General features: G+C 46.8%; 1 protein-coding gene across 1 annotated transcript in view; it reads left to right on the top strand.

The window, feature by feature from the left end:
* The window catches only part of HSPA4 (heat shock protein family A (Hsp70) member 4), a 506,168-nt gene that overhangs the window by 195,201 nt on the left and 294,986 nt on the right, over positions 1–15,981 (top strand). Inside the window, exons 12-13 of the mRNA XM_069244722.1 lie at positions 14,929–15,110; positions 15,475–15,564. Of these exons, the coding sequence (XP_069100823.1) occupies positions 14,929–15,110; positions 15,475–15,564 (272 nt within the window). The remainder of the gene's footprint in view (positions 1–14,928; positions 15,111–15,474; positions 15,565–15,981) is intronic.

Genomic DNA, 15,981 nt, shown 5'->3' with positions numbered 1-15,981 from the left:
ACAACCAAAAGATCAGACACCCAGATCCAGCATCGCTGAATCTAGCAATCTGGCTCCTGAAATCCTAGAATTCGGGCACTTACAACTTACCCAAGAATGTATGGAAGTCATAAAACAAGCCAGAAGGCCATCCACCAGGCACTGCTATGCAAGTAAATGGAAGAGGTTTGTTTGCTACTGCCATATTAATCAAATACAACCATTACACACAACTCCAGAACATGTAGTGGGTTACTTGCTTCACTTACAAAATCTAACCTAGCTTTCTCTTCCATTAAGATTCACCTTGCAGCAATATCTGCATACCTGCAGACTACCTATTCAACTTCCCTATATAAAATACCAGTCATTAAAGCATTCATGGAGGGCCTTAGGAGAATTATACCACCAAGAACACTACCTGTTCCTTCATGGAACCTAAATGTTGTCCTAACTAGACTTATGGGTCCACCTTTTGAACCCATGCACTCCTGCGACATACAGTTCCTAACCTGGAAGGTGGCATTTCTCATCGCCATTACTTCCCTAAGAAGAGTAAGCGAGATTCAGGCGTTTACTATACAGGAACCTTTTATACAACTACACAAAAATAAAGTCGTCCTAAGGACCAATCCTAATTTTTGCCAAAGGTTATTTCACCGTTCCATCTAAATCAAACAGTGGAACTTCCAGTGTTCTTTCCACAGCCAGATACCGTAGCTGAAAGGGCACTACATACATTAGATGTCAAAAGAGCATTGATGTATTACATTGACAGAACAAAAAACATCAGAAAGACTAAACAACTCTTTATTGCATTTCAAAAACCTCATGCAGGAAACCCAATTTCAAAACAAGGTATAGCCAGATGGATAGTTAAATGCATCCAAATCTGCTACCTTAAAGCTAAACGACAGCTGCCCATTACACCAAGGGCACACTCAACCAGAAAGAAAGGTGCTACCATGGCCTTTCTAGGAAACATCCCAATGCAAGAAATATGTAAGGCAGCCACATGGTCTACGCCTCACACATTCACCAAGCACTACTGTGTAGACGTGTTATCCGCACAACAAGCCACAGTAGGTCAAGCCGTATTAAGGACATTATTTCAGACTACTTCCACTCCTACAGGCTGATCCACCGCTTTTGGGGAAATAACTGCTTACTAGTCTATGCAGAACATGCGTATCTACAGCGACAGATGCCATCGAACTGAAAATGTCACTTACCCAGTGTACATCTGTTCGTGGCATCAGTCGCAGTAGATTCGCATGTGCCCACCCGCCTCCCCGGGAGCCTGTAGCAGTTTGGAAGTTACCTTCAATTATTTATATATGTATCATCTCAACCTTAAATAGGTGCATACTTAGTCACTCCATTGCATGGGCACTATTACTCCAATTCAACTCCTACCTCACCCTCTGCGGGGAAAAACAATCGAAGATGGAGTCGACGCCCATGCGCAATGGAGACAAAAGGAGGAGTCACTCGGTCCCGTGACTCGAAAGACTTCTTCGAAGAAAAACAACTTGTAACACTCCGGCCCAACACCAGATGGCGAGCTATTGCAGAACATGCGAATCTACTGCGACTGATGCCACGAACAGATGTACACTGGGTAAGTGACATTTTCATTTTCTATACAAAAACCTATTGGCCTGGAATTGTCTCTGAGTGTGTGTTCCTCATTTATTGCCTGTGTGTATGTACAACAAATGCTTAACACTACCCTCTGATAAGCCTACTGCTCGAACATACTACCACAAAATAGAGCATTAGAATTATCTCTTTTTGCCACTATCTTACCTCTAAGGGGAACCCTTGGACTCTGTGCATGCTATTTCTTTGAAATAGTACATACAGAGCCAACTTCCTACAGATAGTTTAATGTATTGTTACTGCATATCAATTGGCTAACAAACAGTTATTGGCTAGGCCTAAGGCTCATTCGACAGGAGGAAAAGCGGCTACTGCTGCCCTCCTTAATAATGTTCCAATCTCTGAAATTTGTAAGGCTGCTACATGGAATTCTGTACATAGATTTACTAGGCATTACTGTTTGGACTCAGATGCCAGAGCAGACGCCCAAGTTGGGCAAGCATCTCTGAGAAATTTGTTTGCATGATACATATCTATTCCTGCACTTCTATTAGACAGTCCGCAGAGTTAAGGGATGGGCTTGCTAATCTATTCAATGTTTATGACTTTTGATGAGGATCCCCTGGAAGAGAAGGATAAGTTACTTACCTGTAAATCCTAGTTCTCTTCCAGGGGTATCCTCAACAAAGTCATAAACAACCCACCCTCCTCCCCGGACGCAAGTCTCCTAGAAGTGCAGGACACACTATCTCTCGAATCTGCTGGATATGTTGTCACCGTAAAAAAGTACTGACCTAACTGTGAACCAACTGTCACCTCTCCTTCACCCCTGAGGCAGGAGGTGCTCAGGGTCTTAAAAGCACGGTGCCAGAATTTTATGGTTCTCCTGTGTTAACCTGCATGCAGCCTATTGGCTAATAATGCTCCATTGTTTTCAATGCAGTTTTTTCTCTTTTTTCACTGATGTTGCTACTGCTTCTTTCACTGGGCCCAGCTTTGGGGCTTTGGAAAGTTTTTCTCTTATTGTAATGTTGAAAGTCTGATGATTTAAAAAAAAAAAAAAAAAAAACACTCCATAGAAATAAAGCATTTTAGCCTGTTTATGAATATAGTCTGCATTGCTGTTATACACACGTATACATGAGTTTAGTATGAAAATTGTCTACTAGAAATGCTAGATATATATTTTTTTTTCGTGCATATTTCATACTTTTACATGTGTGTATTTTATATATGCTCCGGGGTTCCCGCATGAGGGCGGGAATATTCAATGTTTATTACTTTGATGAGGATACCCCTGGAAGAGAACTAGGATTTACAGGTAAGTAACTTATCCATCCAGGCCATTTTAGGTTAACATCACATCTGATACCAGGCAAAACGTGTGTGTGTTTGTGAGGGTGGTAATAATGTAAAAAAGAACGAGTTACTTACCTTCGGTAACGACTTTTCTGGTGGATACATTAGCTACCTGTGGATTCCTCACCTAATGAATACTCCCATTGCGCCAGCATTCGACGGAAATCTTCTTCCTAGCTTCTGCACGTCGACGAGGACGTCACATTTGCCCACGCGACGCCGTCTGACGTCATACAGGCAATAAGAGGTCCTCGCCGACGTCAGTACCAATATTTTTTACGTGCCTGAGAACAATAATCCAATGAGATGAAAGACAAAAGCAATATTTCATGACATTGTAAACAACACATCATTCTAGAAGATGGACTACTAATTTAATAATAATTTTTTTTTATAACTAAATATATACACTAAATATAAATATATATATATATATATATATAGATATATACACATGTACATATATACATAATCTATACCAGTCCTCAAAATCGAGAGGAGCACACTCAAGAATTACTTGGTTAGACCAAACAGGCAACGGGGAGGCAGGTGGTACCGTGAGGAATCCACAGGTAGCTAATGTATCCACCAGAAAAGTCATTACCGAAGGTAAGTAACTCGTTCTTCTGATGGATACAACTACCTGTGGATTCCTCACCTAATATATAGAGTCCCAAAGCAGTACCGCGCTCGGTGGTGGGTGCCTGAATGGTCAAACCAAGAAATCCTGCAGCACTGACCGTGCAAAATGGCCGTCCCTTCTGACCTCAGAGTCCAAACAGTAATGTTTCGCAAAAGTGTGTGAAAGGACGTCCAAGTTGCGGCCTTGCAGATGTCGACCACAGGAACACCCCTGGCCAAGGCCGAAGTGGCCGACTTAGCTCTGGTGGAATGAGCTCTAATACCATCAGGAGGATCTTTCTTTGCTAAAGAGTAACACATTTTAATGCAAAGAACAACCCACCTGGAGAGTGTTCTCTTGTGGACTGCCTTTCCTCTCCTCTTTCCCACGTATCCGATGAAAAGCTGATCCTCCAGCCTGAAATCCTTCGTCCTGTCTATGTAAAAGCTTAACGCCCTCTTTGGGTCCAAGCGGTGTAGTCTCTCTTCTTCCTTTGAAGGATGAGGCGGAGGATAAAACGTGGACAGAGTAATTGTCTAGGCCAAATGAAAGGGTGAAACAACCTTCGGAAGGAAAGCAGCCTTGGTCCTCAACACCACCTTATCCCTGTAAAAAGTTGTATAAGGGGGTTTTACCGATAAAGCCTGCAACTCACTCACTCTCCTTGCAGATGTTATAGCAACCAGGAAAACTGTTTTAAGAACTAACAATCTTAAGGTGCAAGAATGCATAGGCTCAAAAGCGGACCCCATAAGGAAAGTTAGGACCAAGGACAAATCCCATTGAGGCATAACGAAAGGATTTGGAGGAAATTTATTCATAAGGCCCTTCAAGAATCTAAGTACTATAGGAGATTTAAATAACGAAGGCTGGTCTGGAAGGCAAATGAAGGCTGACAAAGCAGACCAGTAACCCTTAACAGTAGCCACTGCACAACCCCTCTGTGCTAAAGACAAAGCAAAAGATAAAACGTCTGACAAATGAGCACGTAAGGGATCAATCTGTCTCTCTCCACACCATACCACAAATTTAGACCACCTATTAGCGTAGATAGATTTAGTGGAGTGTCGCCTGGCCGCTAAGAACATCCACTACATCAGGCGGGAGAGAAAAGGAACTCTGGTTGCCCCGCTCAATCTCCAGGCATGAAGGTGCAGACTCTGGAGGTTGGGATGTAAAACCTGCCCCTGTGACTGCGAGAGGAGGTCTGCCCTGAGAGGGAGCCGGAGCGGAGGGCACAGTGAGAGTTGGAGAAGGTCGGAATACCACACCCTCCTTGGCCAATCCGGAGCAATTAAGATTACTTGGGCCCGGTCTTGGAGAATTTTCCTCAACACTTGAGGAATCAAGGGTATGGGGGGAAACGCGTAACGCAACTGGGTCGCACCAGGTTCTCTGAAACGCGTCCCCCAACGCTCCTTGCACCGGATACTGGAGGCTGCAGAATAACGGGCAGTGCGAGTTCTCCCGGGTGGCAAACAGATCTATCCAAGGAAACCCCCACATCTGGAAGATTAGACGGACTTGATCTGGATAGAGACGCCGCTCGTGGTCGGCCGAGAAATGGCGACTGAGACTGTCCGCACGTATATTCAAGACTCCGGCCAGATGATTTGCTACCAAGCAAATCTGATGGTCCTTTGCCCAGGACCATAGCCGAAGAGCTTCTCTGCAGAGAAGGTACGCCCCCACTCCTCCCTGTTTGTTTAAATACCACATCGCAGTAGTATTGTCCGTGAGGACCTGAACCGACTGACCGCGAAGGGATGGGAGGAAGGCCTTGAGAGCCAGACGTACAGCCCGTAACTCTAACAGATTGATATGAAACATCTGTTCCTCTGGAGACCAAAGCCCTTTGATCTCCAGGTCCCCCAGATGAGCTCCCCACCCTAGAGTGGAAGCATCCGTTATGACCGTGGTCACTGGTGGAGGCTGCGTGAACGGCCTTCCCCGGGAAAGATTGTCGTCCGCAATCCACCACTTCAAATCTGTGGCAGCATCTCTGGAGATCTTGACAGAACCTTCGAGATCTCCTTTGTGTTGAGACCACTGCCTTCGGAGGCACCACTGAAGAGCCCTCATGTGCCAGCGAGCATGCGTGACCAACAGTATGCAGGAGGCAAACAGACCGAGCAGACGTAGGACCTTGAGGACTGGAATGACCTCTCCACTTTGAAACATTGGAACCAACGCCTGAATGTCTTGAATCCGCTGAGGCGGAGGAAAGGCTCGATTCAATGTTGTATCCAGTACTGCCCCTATGAACAGGAGGCGTTAAGAGGGCTCTAGGTGAGATTTGGGCACGTTCACCAAAAAGCCCAGGTCGAACAACAACTGGGTTGTCGACTGCAGATGATGCAGCACAAGCTCCGGGGACTTGGCTTTGATCAACCAGTCGTCTAGATAAGGAAATACTGCTATCCCCTTCCTTCTGAGCTCTGCCGCAACCACCGACATCACCTTCGTGAAGACTCGAGGTGCTGAAGTAAGACCAAACGGAAGGACCGCAAACTGATAGTGCTGCGACCCTACCACAAACCGGAGATACTTCCTGTGCGACTTGAGTATCGGGATATGAAAATAAGCATCCTGCAAGTCGACAGACGCCATCCAATCTCCCTTGTTCAACGCCAAAAGCACCTGAGCTAGGGTCAGCATCTTGAACTTTTCCTGTTCGAGGAACCAATTCAAAATCCTCAGGTCCAGGATTGGTCTCAACCGACCATCCTTCTTGGGAATCAGGAAGTACCTTGAATAACAACCTTGACCCTTTTTCCTGCTCTGGAACCAACTCCACCGCGCCCTTTAAAAGGAGGACTTGCACCTCCTGTTCTAACAACATGAGGTGTTCTTCTGAACAATAAGATGGGCGGGCGTAAACTCCCGAAAGGGAAGGGTGTAGCCTTTTCTCACAGTGCTGGTAACCCAGGCGTCTGATGTGATGACCTCCCACTTGCGAAGAAAATACAGTAACCTTCCCCCTACAGGAGAGGAGTGAGTGGGAATTGGTGGAAGCCTAAGGCTGCTTCCCCTGCTGCACCCCTCCAGAGGAAGAGGCAGAGTGCTGCTGAGAGGCTCCCCTGGTATGAACTCTACCCCTCCCTCTAAAAGATCTATAGGTGAGAGAAGAGGTAGGCTGTTGGAATTTCCCCCGAAAGGAGGAAGAGGATGAGCCACGACCAAATCCTCGAAACCTCCTAAAAAATCTGGAGGAGGCAGAAGAAGTGGCTTGTAGCCCTAACGACTTGGCCGTGGCCCTACTCTCATTAAACCTCTCCAAAGCCGAATCTGCCTTGGCACCAAAGAGCTTGTCCCCATCAAAAGGGAGGTCCAACAGGGTCGATCTGAAGAGAACCCTGAGTTGCGAAGCCAAGCCTGTCTTCTCGCAACCACAGCCGTGCCCATCGGTCTGGCCAACTAGTCCGTTGTATCCAACTCAAATTGGATAACCTGGGTTGCAGCAGCTTGAGCGTCTGACACGATATTCAACAGCCCTTGAGGAACCTCAGTATGCGTAGATGTTATCTCGTCCATCAGAGCATAAATGTACCTCCCCAAAATACACGTAGCATTGGTGGACTTTACGCCATGCTACATGACGAGAACACTTTCTTGGATTGCATGTCCATCTTTTTGGAGTCCCTATCCACCGGCACTGATGGAAAAGATCCAGGCGCAGATCTTGTCGAGCAGGAAGCCTGGACCACCAAGCTTTCAGGCGTAGGGTGTCTGGAAAGAAATCCAGGGTCAGTTGGTGCAGCCCGATACTTCCTGGCCACAGACCTATTGACAGCTGAGGAAGATACCGGCTTCTTCCAGACCTCCAACACAGGTTCCAGCAGCGCTTCGTTAAATGGCAAAAGAGGTTCTGCTGATGTAGAGGCCGGATGTAAAACCTCAGTCAGCAGATTTTGCTTCGCCTCAGTTATCGGCAAAGGCAGTTCCAGGAAGTTAGCTGCCTTCTTTATCACAGCATGAAAAGTGGCCGCCTCTTCAGTATGCTCCCTCGGAGATGACAAGTCCCACTCAGGGGAAGTATCAAGGCCACTAGCGGTGTCCAGCCCATGAAGACCTTGGCCAGAGTCCTCAATTTCTCCTTCCTCCACGACCTGCTGATACTCTTGTTCTTCCAATAGACGGAGAGCACGTCTCCTCGAATGCAGCCTCTCCTCAATCCTCGGCGTCGACATGGCGTCAGCAGATGTCGAAGAACGACGCCGATCACCGGATCCGTCCAACGCCGGGTCAACAGGCGCCACAGGTAGCTTCGCCGCTGAACCAGGAGTCGGATGAAGAGAAGACTGCTTCGGAGTCGCAGAAGGCCCAGACGGCGTCACTGGCCGAAACACCGAAGCCGCTGGAGTCGAAACCCCCGGAGCCGAAGTCTCTGGAGCCACCGGAGCCGACACCGGCGCTGAGCCCACGTTCCCCAGGGGGAGAAAGGGCATGAAGGGTGCTGGGCGCAGCGGAGCCGGAGCACCCAAACTGAAAGCCAAAGGACCCGAAGGCCTAGCCGGTGCGCCACCTGGAGCCATCTGCTGAAAGATGGAAAACATTGCATTTGAACATGCGGTATTATCGGCTCCAGGGGCCGGAAAAGCTGGATACCGGGGTGCCTGCTGGATCGAAGGCGACACCGACGCCGGCCTCGACGTCTGCGACGTCAGAGAGAACATTTGAGGCTGTGGCACCTCAAATACTGAAGGCGGCTGGCCCGAAGACCCAGGCGAAGTTGGCGAGGCTGGAGAAGGCAAAGGCGTCGACGGATGAGGGGTGACTGTGGGACTGACCTCCCAAGTCTTCCGACGCAGAGTGGATGGCGACCAAGACCTCTCCTTACTCGAGTGGCGCCATGATTCCCGACGGCGCCGGGAGTCTGACGTCGATGAGACTTCGGCGAGGAGGATTTTCTATGGTGCCTCTTCTCCTTTTTCTTCGACTTCGCCATAAAAAGTTTGGCCTCTCGCTCCTTCAGGGCTTTCGGATTCATGTGCTGACATGAATCACACCTGGCCACATCATGGTCGGAACTCAAACACCACAAACAGTCCGAATGTGGGTCAGTAACCGAAATTTTGCCCCTCTCGACAGGGCTTAAAACCTGACTTCCTCTGAGACATAGTAACCTCAGAGAAAAAACACACAGCCAAAAACACACTGTAACTGCCGAACAGCAACAATAGCTCCCTCAAAGATAACCGTTTCGAATGGCACGGAAAAAAGGGAACTGACGTCGGCACGTCGGCGAGGACCTCTTATTGCCTGTATGACGTCAGACGGCGTCGCGTGAGCAAATGTGACGTCCTCGTCGACGTGCAGAAGCTAGGAAGAAGATTTCCGTTGAATGCTGCCGCAATGGGAGTATTCATTAGGTGAGGAATCCACAGGTAGTTGTATCCATCAGAAGAGGCCAATACCCGACACCTGAAGTCACCACTGCAACTGCTGTCTTCGACCTCAGTTGAAGTGGACCACTGGTGCCAACAAAGATCCCCAGCCCTCCAGAGTCGGAGTCCATTGTATTTTCACCCATCCTAGACTCCCAGTTGATGCCTGGTGCCTCTGTACCCAGCTCCCTCCACCGGAACCTTTCTGCTCAGAAACAAATGACACCTGAGGACATCTCTGCACCCATCACCCCCTGAGCTGCAGAGAAGAGGCCCAAAGGAGCCTACCTGTGCCAGAGCATCGTGAGGCTTGAGCCCCGCTGTTGATTCAGCCCGATTGGCCTCCTGACCAGATCCTGCAGCCTCTTTACATTGCTTTTTAAAGTGAAAAGAATTCCTGTTTAAAAATGTTCTTTCCTGAATGATTTTTCTCTATTGCCTAAGATACTTGCTATTACTACAAATTTGTGGGGATCTCGTTCTTGATTGTCTCATTTATTGACTGTTGTGTGCATTTGTAGATGAGTTGCACTCCTCTGTTAAGCCTAAGGCTGCTCAACAACACTACCCTAAATAGAGCTGTAGGAAGTTGGCTCTGTATGTGCTATTTCAAAGTAAGGAATAGCATGCACAGAGTCCAAGGGTTCCCCTTAGAGGTAAAATAGTGGTAAAAATAGATAATACTAATGCTCTATTTTGTGGTAGTGTGGTCGAGCAGTAGGCTTATCCAAGGAGTAGTGTTAAGCATTTGTTGTACATACACATAGACAATAAATGAGGTACACACACTCAGAGACAAATCCAGCCAATAGGTTTTTGTATAGAAAAATATCTTTTCTTAGTTTATTTTAAGAACCACAGGTTCAAATTCTACATGTAATATCTCATTCGAAAGGTATTGCAGGTAAGTACTTTAGGAACTTTAAATCATAAAAATTGCATGTATACTTTTCAAGTTATTGACAAATAGCTGTTTTAAAAGTGGACACTTAGTGCAATTTTCACAGTTCCTAGGGGAGGTAAGTTTTTGTTAGTTTTACCAGGTAAGTAAGACACTTACAGGGTTCAGTTCTTGGTCCAAGGTAGCCCACCGTTGGGGGTTCAGAGCAACCCCAAAGTTACCACACCAGCAGCTCAGGGCCGGTCAGGTGCAGAGTTCAAAGTGGTGCCCAAAACACATAGGCTAGAATGGAGAGAAGGGGGTGCCCCGGTTCCGGTCTGCTTGCAGGTAAGTACCCACGTCTTCGGAGGGCAGACCAGGGGGGTTTTGTAGGGCACCGGGGGGGACACAAGCCCACACAGAAATTTCACCCTCAGCAGCGCGGGGGCGGCCGGGTGCAGTGTAGAAACAGGCGTCGGGTTCGCAATGTTAGTCTATGAGAGATCTCGGGATCTCTTCAGCGCTGCAGGCAGGCAAGGGGGGGATTCCTCGGGGAAACCTCCACTTGGGCAAGGGAGAGGGACTCCTGGGGGTCACTTCTCCAGTGAAAGTCCGGTCCTTCAGGTCCTGGGGGCTGCGGGTGCAGGGTCTCTCCCAGGCGTCGGGACTTTGGATTCAAAGAGTCGCGGTCAGGGGAAGCCTCGGGATTCTCTCTGCAGGCGGCGCTGTGGGGGCTCAGGGGGGACAGATTTTGGTACTCACAGTATCAGAGTAGTCCTGGGGTCCCTCCTGAGGTGTTGGATCTCCACCAGCCGAGTCGGGGTCGCCGGGTGCAGTGTTGCAAGTCTCACGCTTCTTGCGGGGAGCTTGCAGGGTTCTTTCAAGGCTGCTGGAAACAAAGTTGCAGCCTTTCTTGGAGCAGACCCTGGCATCCAGATAAGTCCCTTGTAACTGGTACTTCTAGTACCAAGGGCCCTGATGCCAAGGAAGGTCTCTAAGGGCTGCAGCATGTCTTATGCCACCCTGGAGACCTCTCACTCAGCACAGACACACTGGTTGCCAGCTTGTGTGTGCTAGTGAGGACAAAACGAGTAAGTCGACATGGCACTCCCCTCAGGGTGCCATGCCAGCCTCTCACTGCCTATGCAGTATAGGTAAGACACCCCTCTAGCAGGCCTTACAGCCCTAAGGCAGGGTGCACTATACCATAGGTGAGGGTACCAGTGCATGAGCATGGTACCCCTACAGTGTCTAAACAAAACCTTAGACATTGTAAGTGCAGGGTAGCCATAAGAGTATATGGTCTGGGAGTCTGTCAAACACGAACTCCACAGCACCATAATGGCTACACTGAAAACTGGGAAGTTTGGTATCAAACTTCTCAGCACAATAAATGCACACTGATGCCAGTGTACATTTTATTGTCAAATACACCCCAGAGGGCACCTTAGAGGTGCCCCCTGAAACTTAACCGACTGTCTGTGTAGGCTGACTAGTTCCAGCAGCCTGCCACACCAGAGACATGTTGCTGGCCCCATGGGGAGAGTGCCTTTGTCACTCTGAGGCCAGTAACAAAGCCTGCACTGGGTGGAGATGCTAACACCTCCCCCAGGCAGGAGCTGTGACACCTGGCGGTGAGCCTCAAAGGCTCACCCCTTTGTCACAGCCCAGCAGGGCACTCCAGCTTAGTGGAGTTGCCCGCCCCTTCCGGTCACGGCCCCCACTTTTGGCGGCAAGGCTGGAGGGAACAAAGAAAGCAACAAGGAGGAGTCACTGGCCAGTCAGGACAGCCCCTAAGGTGTCCTGAGCTGAGGTGACTCTGACTTTTAGAAATCCTCCATCTTGCAGATGGAGGATTCCCCCAATAGGGTTAGGATTGTGACCCCCTCCCCTTGGGAGGAGGCACAAAGAGGGTGTACCCACCCTCAGGGCTAGTAGCCATTGGCTACTAACCCCCCAGACCTAAACACGCCCTTAAATTTAGTATTTAAGGGCTACCCTGAACCCTAGAAAATTAGATTCCTGCAACTACAAGAAGAAGGACTGCCTAGCTGAAAACCCCTGCAGAGGAAGACCAGAAGACGACAACTGCCTTGGCTCCAGAAACTCACCGGCCTGTCTCCTGCCTTCCAAAGATCCTGCTCCAGCGACGCCTTCCAAAGGGACCAGCGACCTCGACATCCTCTGAGGACTGCCCCTGCTTCGAAAAGACAAGAAACTCCCGAGGACAGCGGACCTGCTCCAAGAAAAGCTGCAACTTTGTTTCCAGCAGCTTTAAAGAACCCTGCAAGCTCCCCGCAAGAAGCGTGAGACTTGCAACACTGCACCCGGCGACCCCGACTCGGCTGGTGGCGATCCAACACCTCAGGAGGGACCCCAGGACTACTCTGATACTGTGAGTACAAAAGCCTGTCCCCCCTGAGCCCCCACAGCGCCGCCTGCAGAGGGAATCCCGAGGCTTCCCCTGACCGCGACTCTTTGAATCCTAAGTCCCGACACCTGGGAGAGACCCTGCACCCGCAGCCCCCAGGACCTGAAGGACCGGACTTTCACTGGAGGAGTGACCCCCAGGAGTCCCTCTCCCTTGACCAAGTGGAGGTTTCCCCGAGGAACCCCCCCCTTGCCTGCCTGCAGCGCTGAAGAGATCCCTAGATCTCCCATTGACTTCCAGTACAAACCCGACGCTTGTTTCTACACTGCACCCGGCCGCCCCCGCGCTGCTGAGGGTGAAATTTCTGTGTGGGCTTGTGTCCCCCCCCGGTGCCCTACAAAACCCCCCTGGTCTGCCCTCCGAAGACGCGGGTACTTACCTGCAAGCAGACCGGAACCGGGGCACCCCTTCTCTCCATTCTAGCCTATGTGTTTTGGGCACCACTTTGAACTCTGCACCTGACCGGCCCTGAGCTGCTGGTGTGGTGTCTTTGGGGTTGCTCTGAACCCCCAACGGTGGGCTACCTTGGACCAAGAACTAAGCCCTGTAAGTGTCTTACTTACCTGGTTAACCTAACAAATACTTACCTCCCCTAGGAACTGTGAAAATTGCACTAAGTGTCCACTTTTAAAACAGCTATTTGTGAATAACTTGAAAAGTATACATGCAATTTTGATGATTTGAAGTTCCTAAAGTACTTACCTGCAATACCTTTCGAATGAGATATTACATGTAGAATTTGAACCTGTGGTTCTTAAAATAAACTAAGAAAAGATATTTTTCTATACAAAAACCTATTGGCTGGATTTGTCTCTGAGTGTGTGTACCTCATTTATTGTCTATGTGTATGTACAACAAATGCTTAACACTACTCCTTGGATAAGCCTACTGCTCGACCACACTACCACAAAATAGAGCATTAGTATTATCTCTTTTTACCACTATTTTACCTCTAAGGGGAACCCTTGGACTCTGTGCATGCTATTCCTTACTTTGAAATAGCACATACAGAGCCAACTTCCTACAAGTGATGAGTAGATAAGTGTGATAAGATGAGAGCAGGAATTCATAGATATCTAGTATAACAACCCAAAAAAAAAAAAACCAGGAGCCATGCAATGATCCACGAACATGCCAAGCACAGAAACAACATATACACACACACACACACACACACATATATATATATACACACACACACACATATGCACATACAATACATAATTAGAATCATGGGTAAAAAAAATACTTAGACAGGTTTAAAGAGTGTGTGTGTGTGTATTTTATTGTTATGACATAGTAGCAATACATATTTTCCAAAGAAACTATAAATAAATAGAAATATACATATAATCTGAAAAAATATTTATCCACATAGGCATATGCAGTTCATAGTTGTTTGAAAAAGGTGGTTTTGAAGGAAAGAGCCAGGAAAGAGTAGTTTTCTGAAGACAAGAAAGTTATCTGTGGCTCTTATAGTTGGGGGTAATGAATTCCATAGTTTGGCTGCTTGGACGGAGAAGGATGTACCACCTATAGACTTTTTCTTGTATGGTGGTGTTCTAAGACGGGGTGCCAGTCTTGAGTGGAGGGTTTTATTTTGGATGTATTTGGTCATTTTCTTTTTGATAAAAAGCGGTCCTGTTCCATGTATAGCTTTGTGGGTGATACAAAGCTGCTTGAAAGTGCATCTTCTGGCAACGGGTAACCAGTGTAGTGCTCTCAAGGCAGGGGAGATGTGGGCTTGCGGCTTTATATGTAGTAGTAGCCTGGCTGCGGAATTCTGGATACGTTGTAGTTTTTTCATAACAGATAGAGATGGTCAATGGTAGAGGCTATTGGCATAATCCAGTTTGGATAGTACAAGTGAGATAGTAGCTTGCACCTTGTGTGGAAAGTCTTTAAGGTGATGAAGCTTGTGCATGCTAATTTGTCTACTTGGGCATTCATAGTTAACTTGGAATCCATGGTGATTCCTAGGTTTTTAACTTCCTTGGGTAATTGAGGAGGTGGTCCGAGATCGTCAGGGCAGAACCATCCCTTTTCATATTTTAAATTCCTCAAGTAAGCTGTGCAGCTGGCGAAACTCTAACTTCCCTCCTCTTCATCGTCATCATCAATCACCCTTTTAATCTCCCACTCTTCCAGTGTGGTTGCCAACCCACTTGGATAATCCTTACTGAGCAGCTTGTCTTGTGAACTTATCTTGTCTCCTGAACACTTGCTTGAACTGTTTCCTTCTACCAAGAATTAGCATGTATTGTACTTAAATAATTTGTATTCCTTGTAATGTTAATTTCACCTGTGTGTTCCTTGTAATGTTAATTTCACTTGTAAATACCATTAAACAAAGTATAACAAAATTATCATTGACTTCTTTCCCCACTTTTTCACTGAAGTGTGATATTTACTTCGAACTGTACTTTATATGGTTGCTAAAAAAACACACTATGCATGTGAGAAACATTCACTTTTAAGTACCTGTTAGAACTGCACAATGAATTGATACTAGTTAAAGGACTTGTTTTAAAAAAAAAAAAAAAAAAAGCAAGGCCCCGTCTTTGGTTGATTTAATACAAAGGTATAGGTCAATGTGTGGGAATTGCGTCTGGTTATTTTAATTGTATTTTGTGCTATTCTAACTTAATTTTGTTTATGATCCTTCCAGGCCAGTTCATGATTCAGAAAGTTGTCCCCCAGGCCGATGGTTCTAGTTCAAAAGTTAAAGTAAAGGTTCGTGTAAATCTGCATGGAATCTTTAGCGTTTCCAGTGCATCTCTTGTTGAGATTCACAAAGCTGATGAAAATGAAGAGCCCATGGAGACAGATGTAACCACAAAGGAGGAGGAGGTAATTCAGTTTACCTGATTTACACCGATGTGATGGAGTTCAGTACACATCATAATCAGTATTTCCCATGACTGACAAGTAAATGAGATAAGCATTGTACTTTTACTTTCAAAAGCACAGTGTAAATTAATATGATGAAGATTGGATTACATTTAATCTGTTAAACAATGTATTGAAAGGTAAAATTCACTCTGATGGTTCATTTCAAAACAATACTATTCCAGTGAAGATGTGTTGAATCATGTATGTATACAAAGGTCCTTGTATGCACAGTACCATAAACATGCCTTTTTCCATTCTTGTAGTATGTGAAAGTTGCATATTATTTTTATTGCCTATGACTTTCAGATTTTCTTCTTTGCAGAAGATGCAAGTGGAAGCAGAGCAACAAAAACATGAGGAAAACCAACAGAATTCGCAGGCAGACAATACAAGTAATTCTGAGGAAATGGAGGTATTTTTTTTTTCTTGTTCAGCTTTTGCCTGATATGAGACAGGAGTGGCTTGTTGTGAACTGCCAGGCGACTAAGATTTACTTTCACATTTAATTCAAGAGGTAACATGAGAACTATTTTCTACAACAATAAATAAATCCCTCTTCTATAATGTTGTTTTTAAGATGATCATGCTTCTTTAAGTAGTTTTAGGTGGTAACCTTAAACAGTACTGGGTATTCTTTTATTTGATGCTCTTAACTTTCCCTCTGAGTGGTAAGCCTTGGTGTAGACAGTATGTTGTGTAGGAGGTATCCTGCAACATATACTTAAAATTATTTAAATGTAATAATGTTGCAGCGGTCTATGGTAGCTGGTGGAGTGGTGTGTCCACAATGGAGGGGGGGGGGGGGGGGGGCTGTGCAGTAATGTATCTA

The sequence above is a fragment of the Pleurodeles waltl genome, chromosome 7 (genome assembly GCF_031143425.1).
Source record: "Pleurodeles waltl isolate 20211129_DDA chromosome 7, aPleWal1.hap1.20221129, whole genome shotgun sequence".
Taxonomy (NCBI): domain Eukaryota; kingdom Metazoa; phylum Chordata; class Amphibia; order Caudata; family Salamandridae; genus Pleurodeles; species Pleurodeles waltl.
This window is presented reverse-complemented; position numbering and strand designations above follow the sequence as displayed.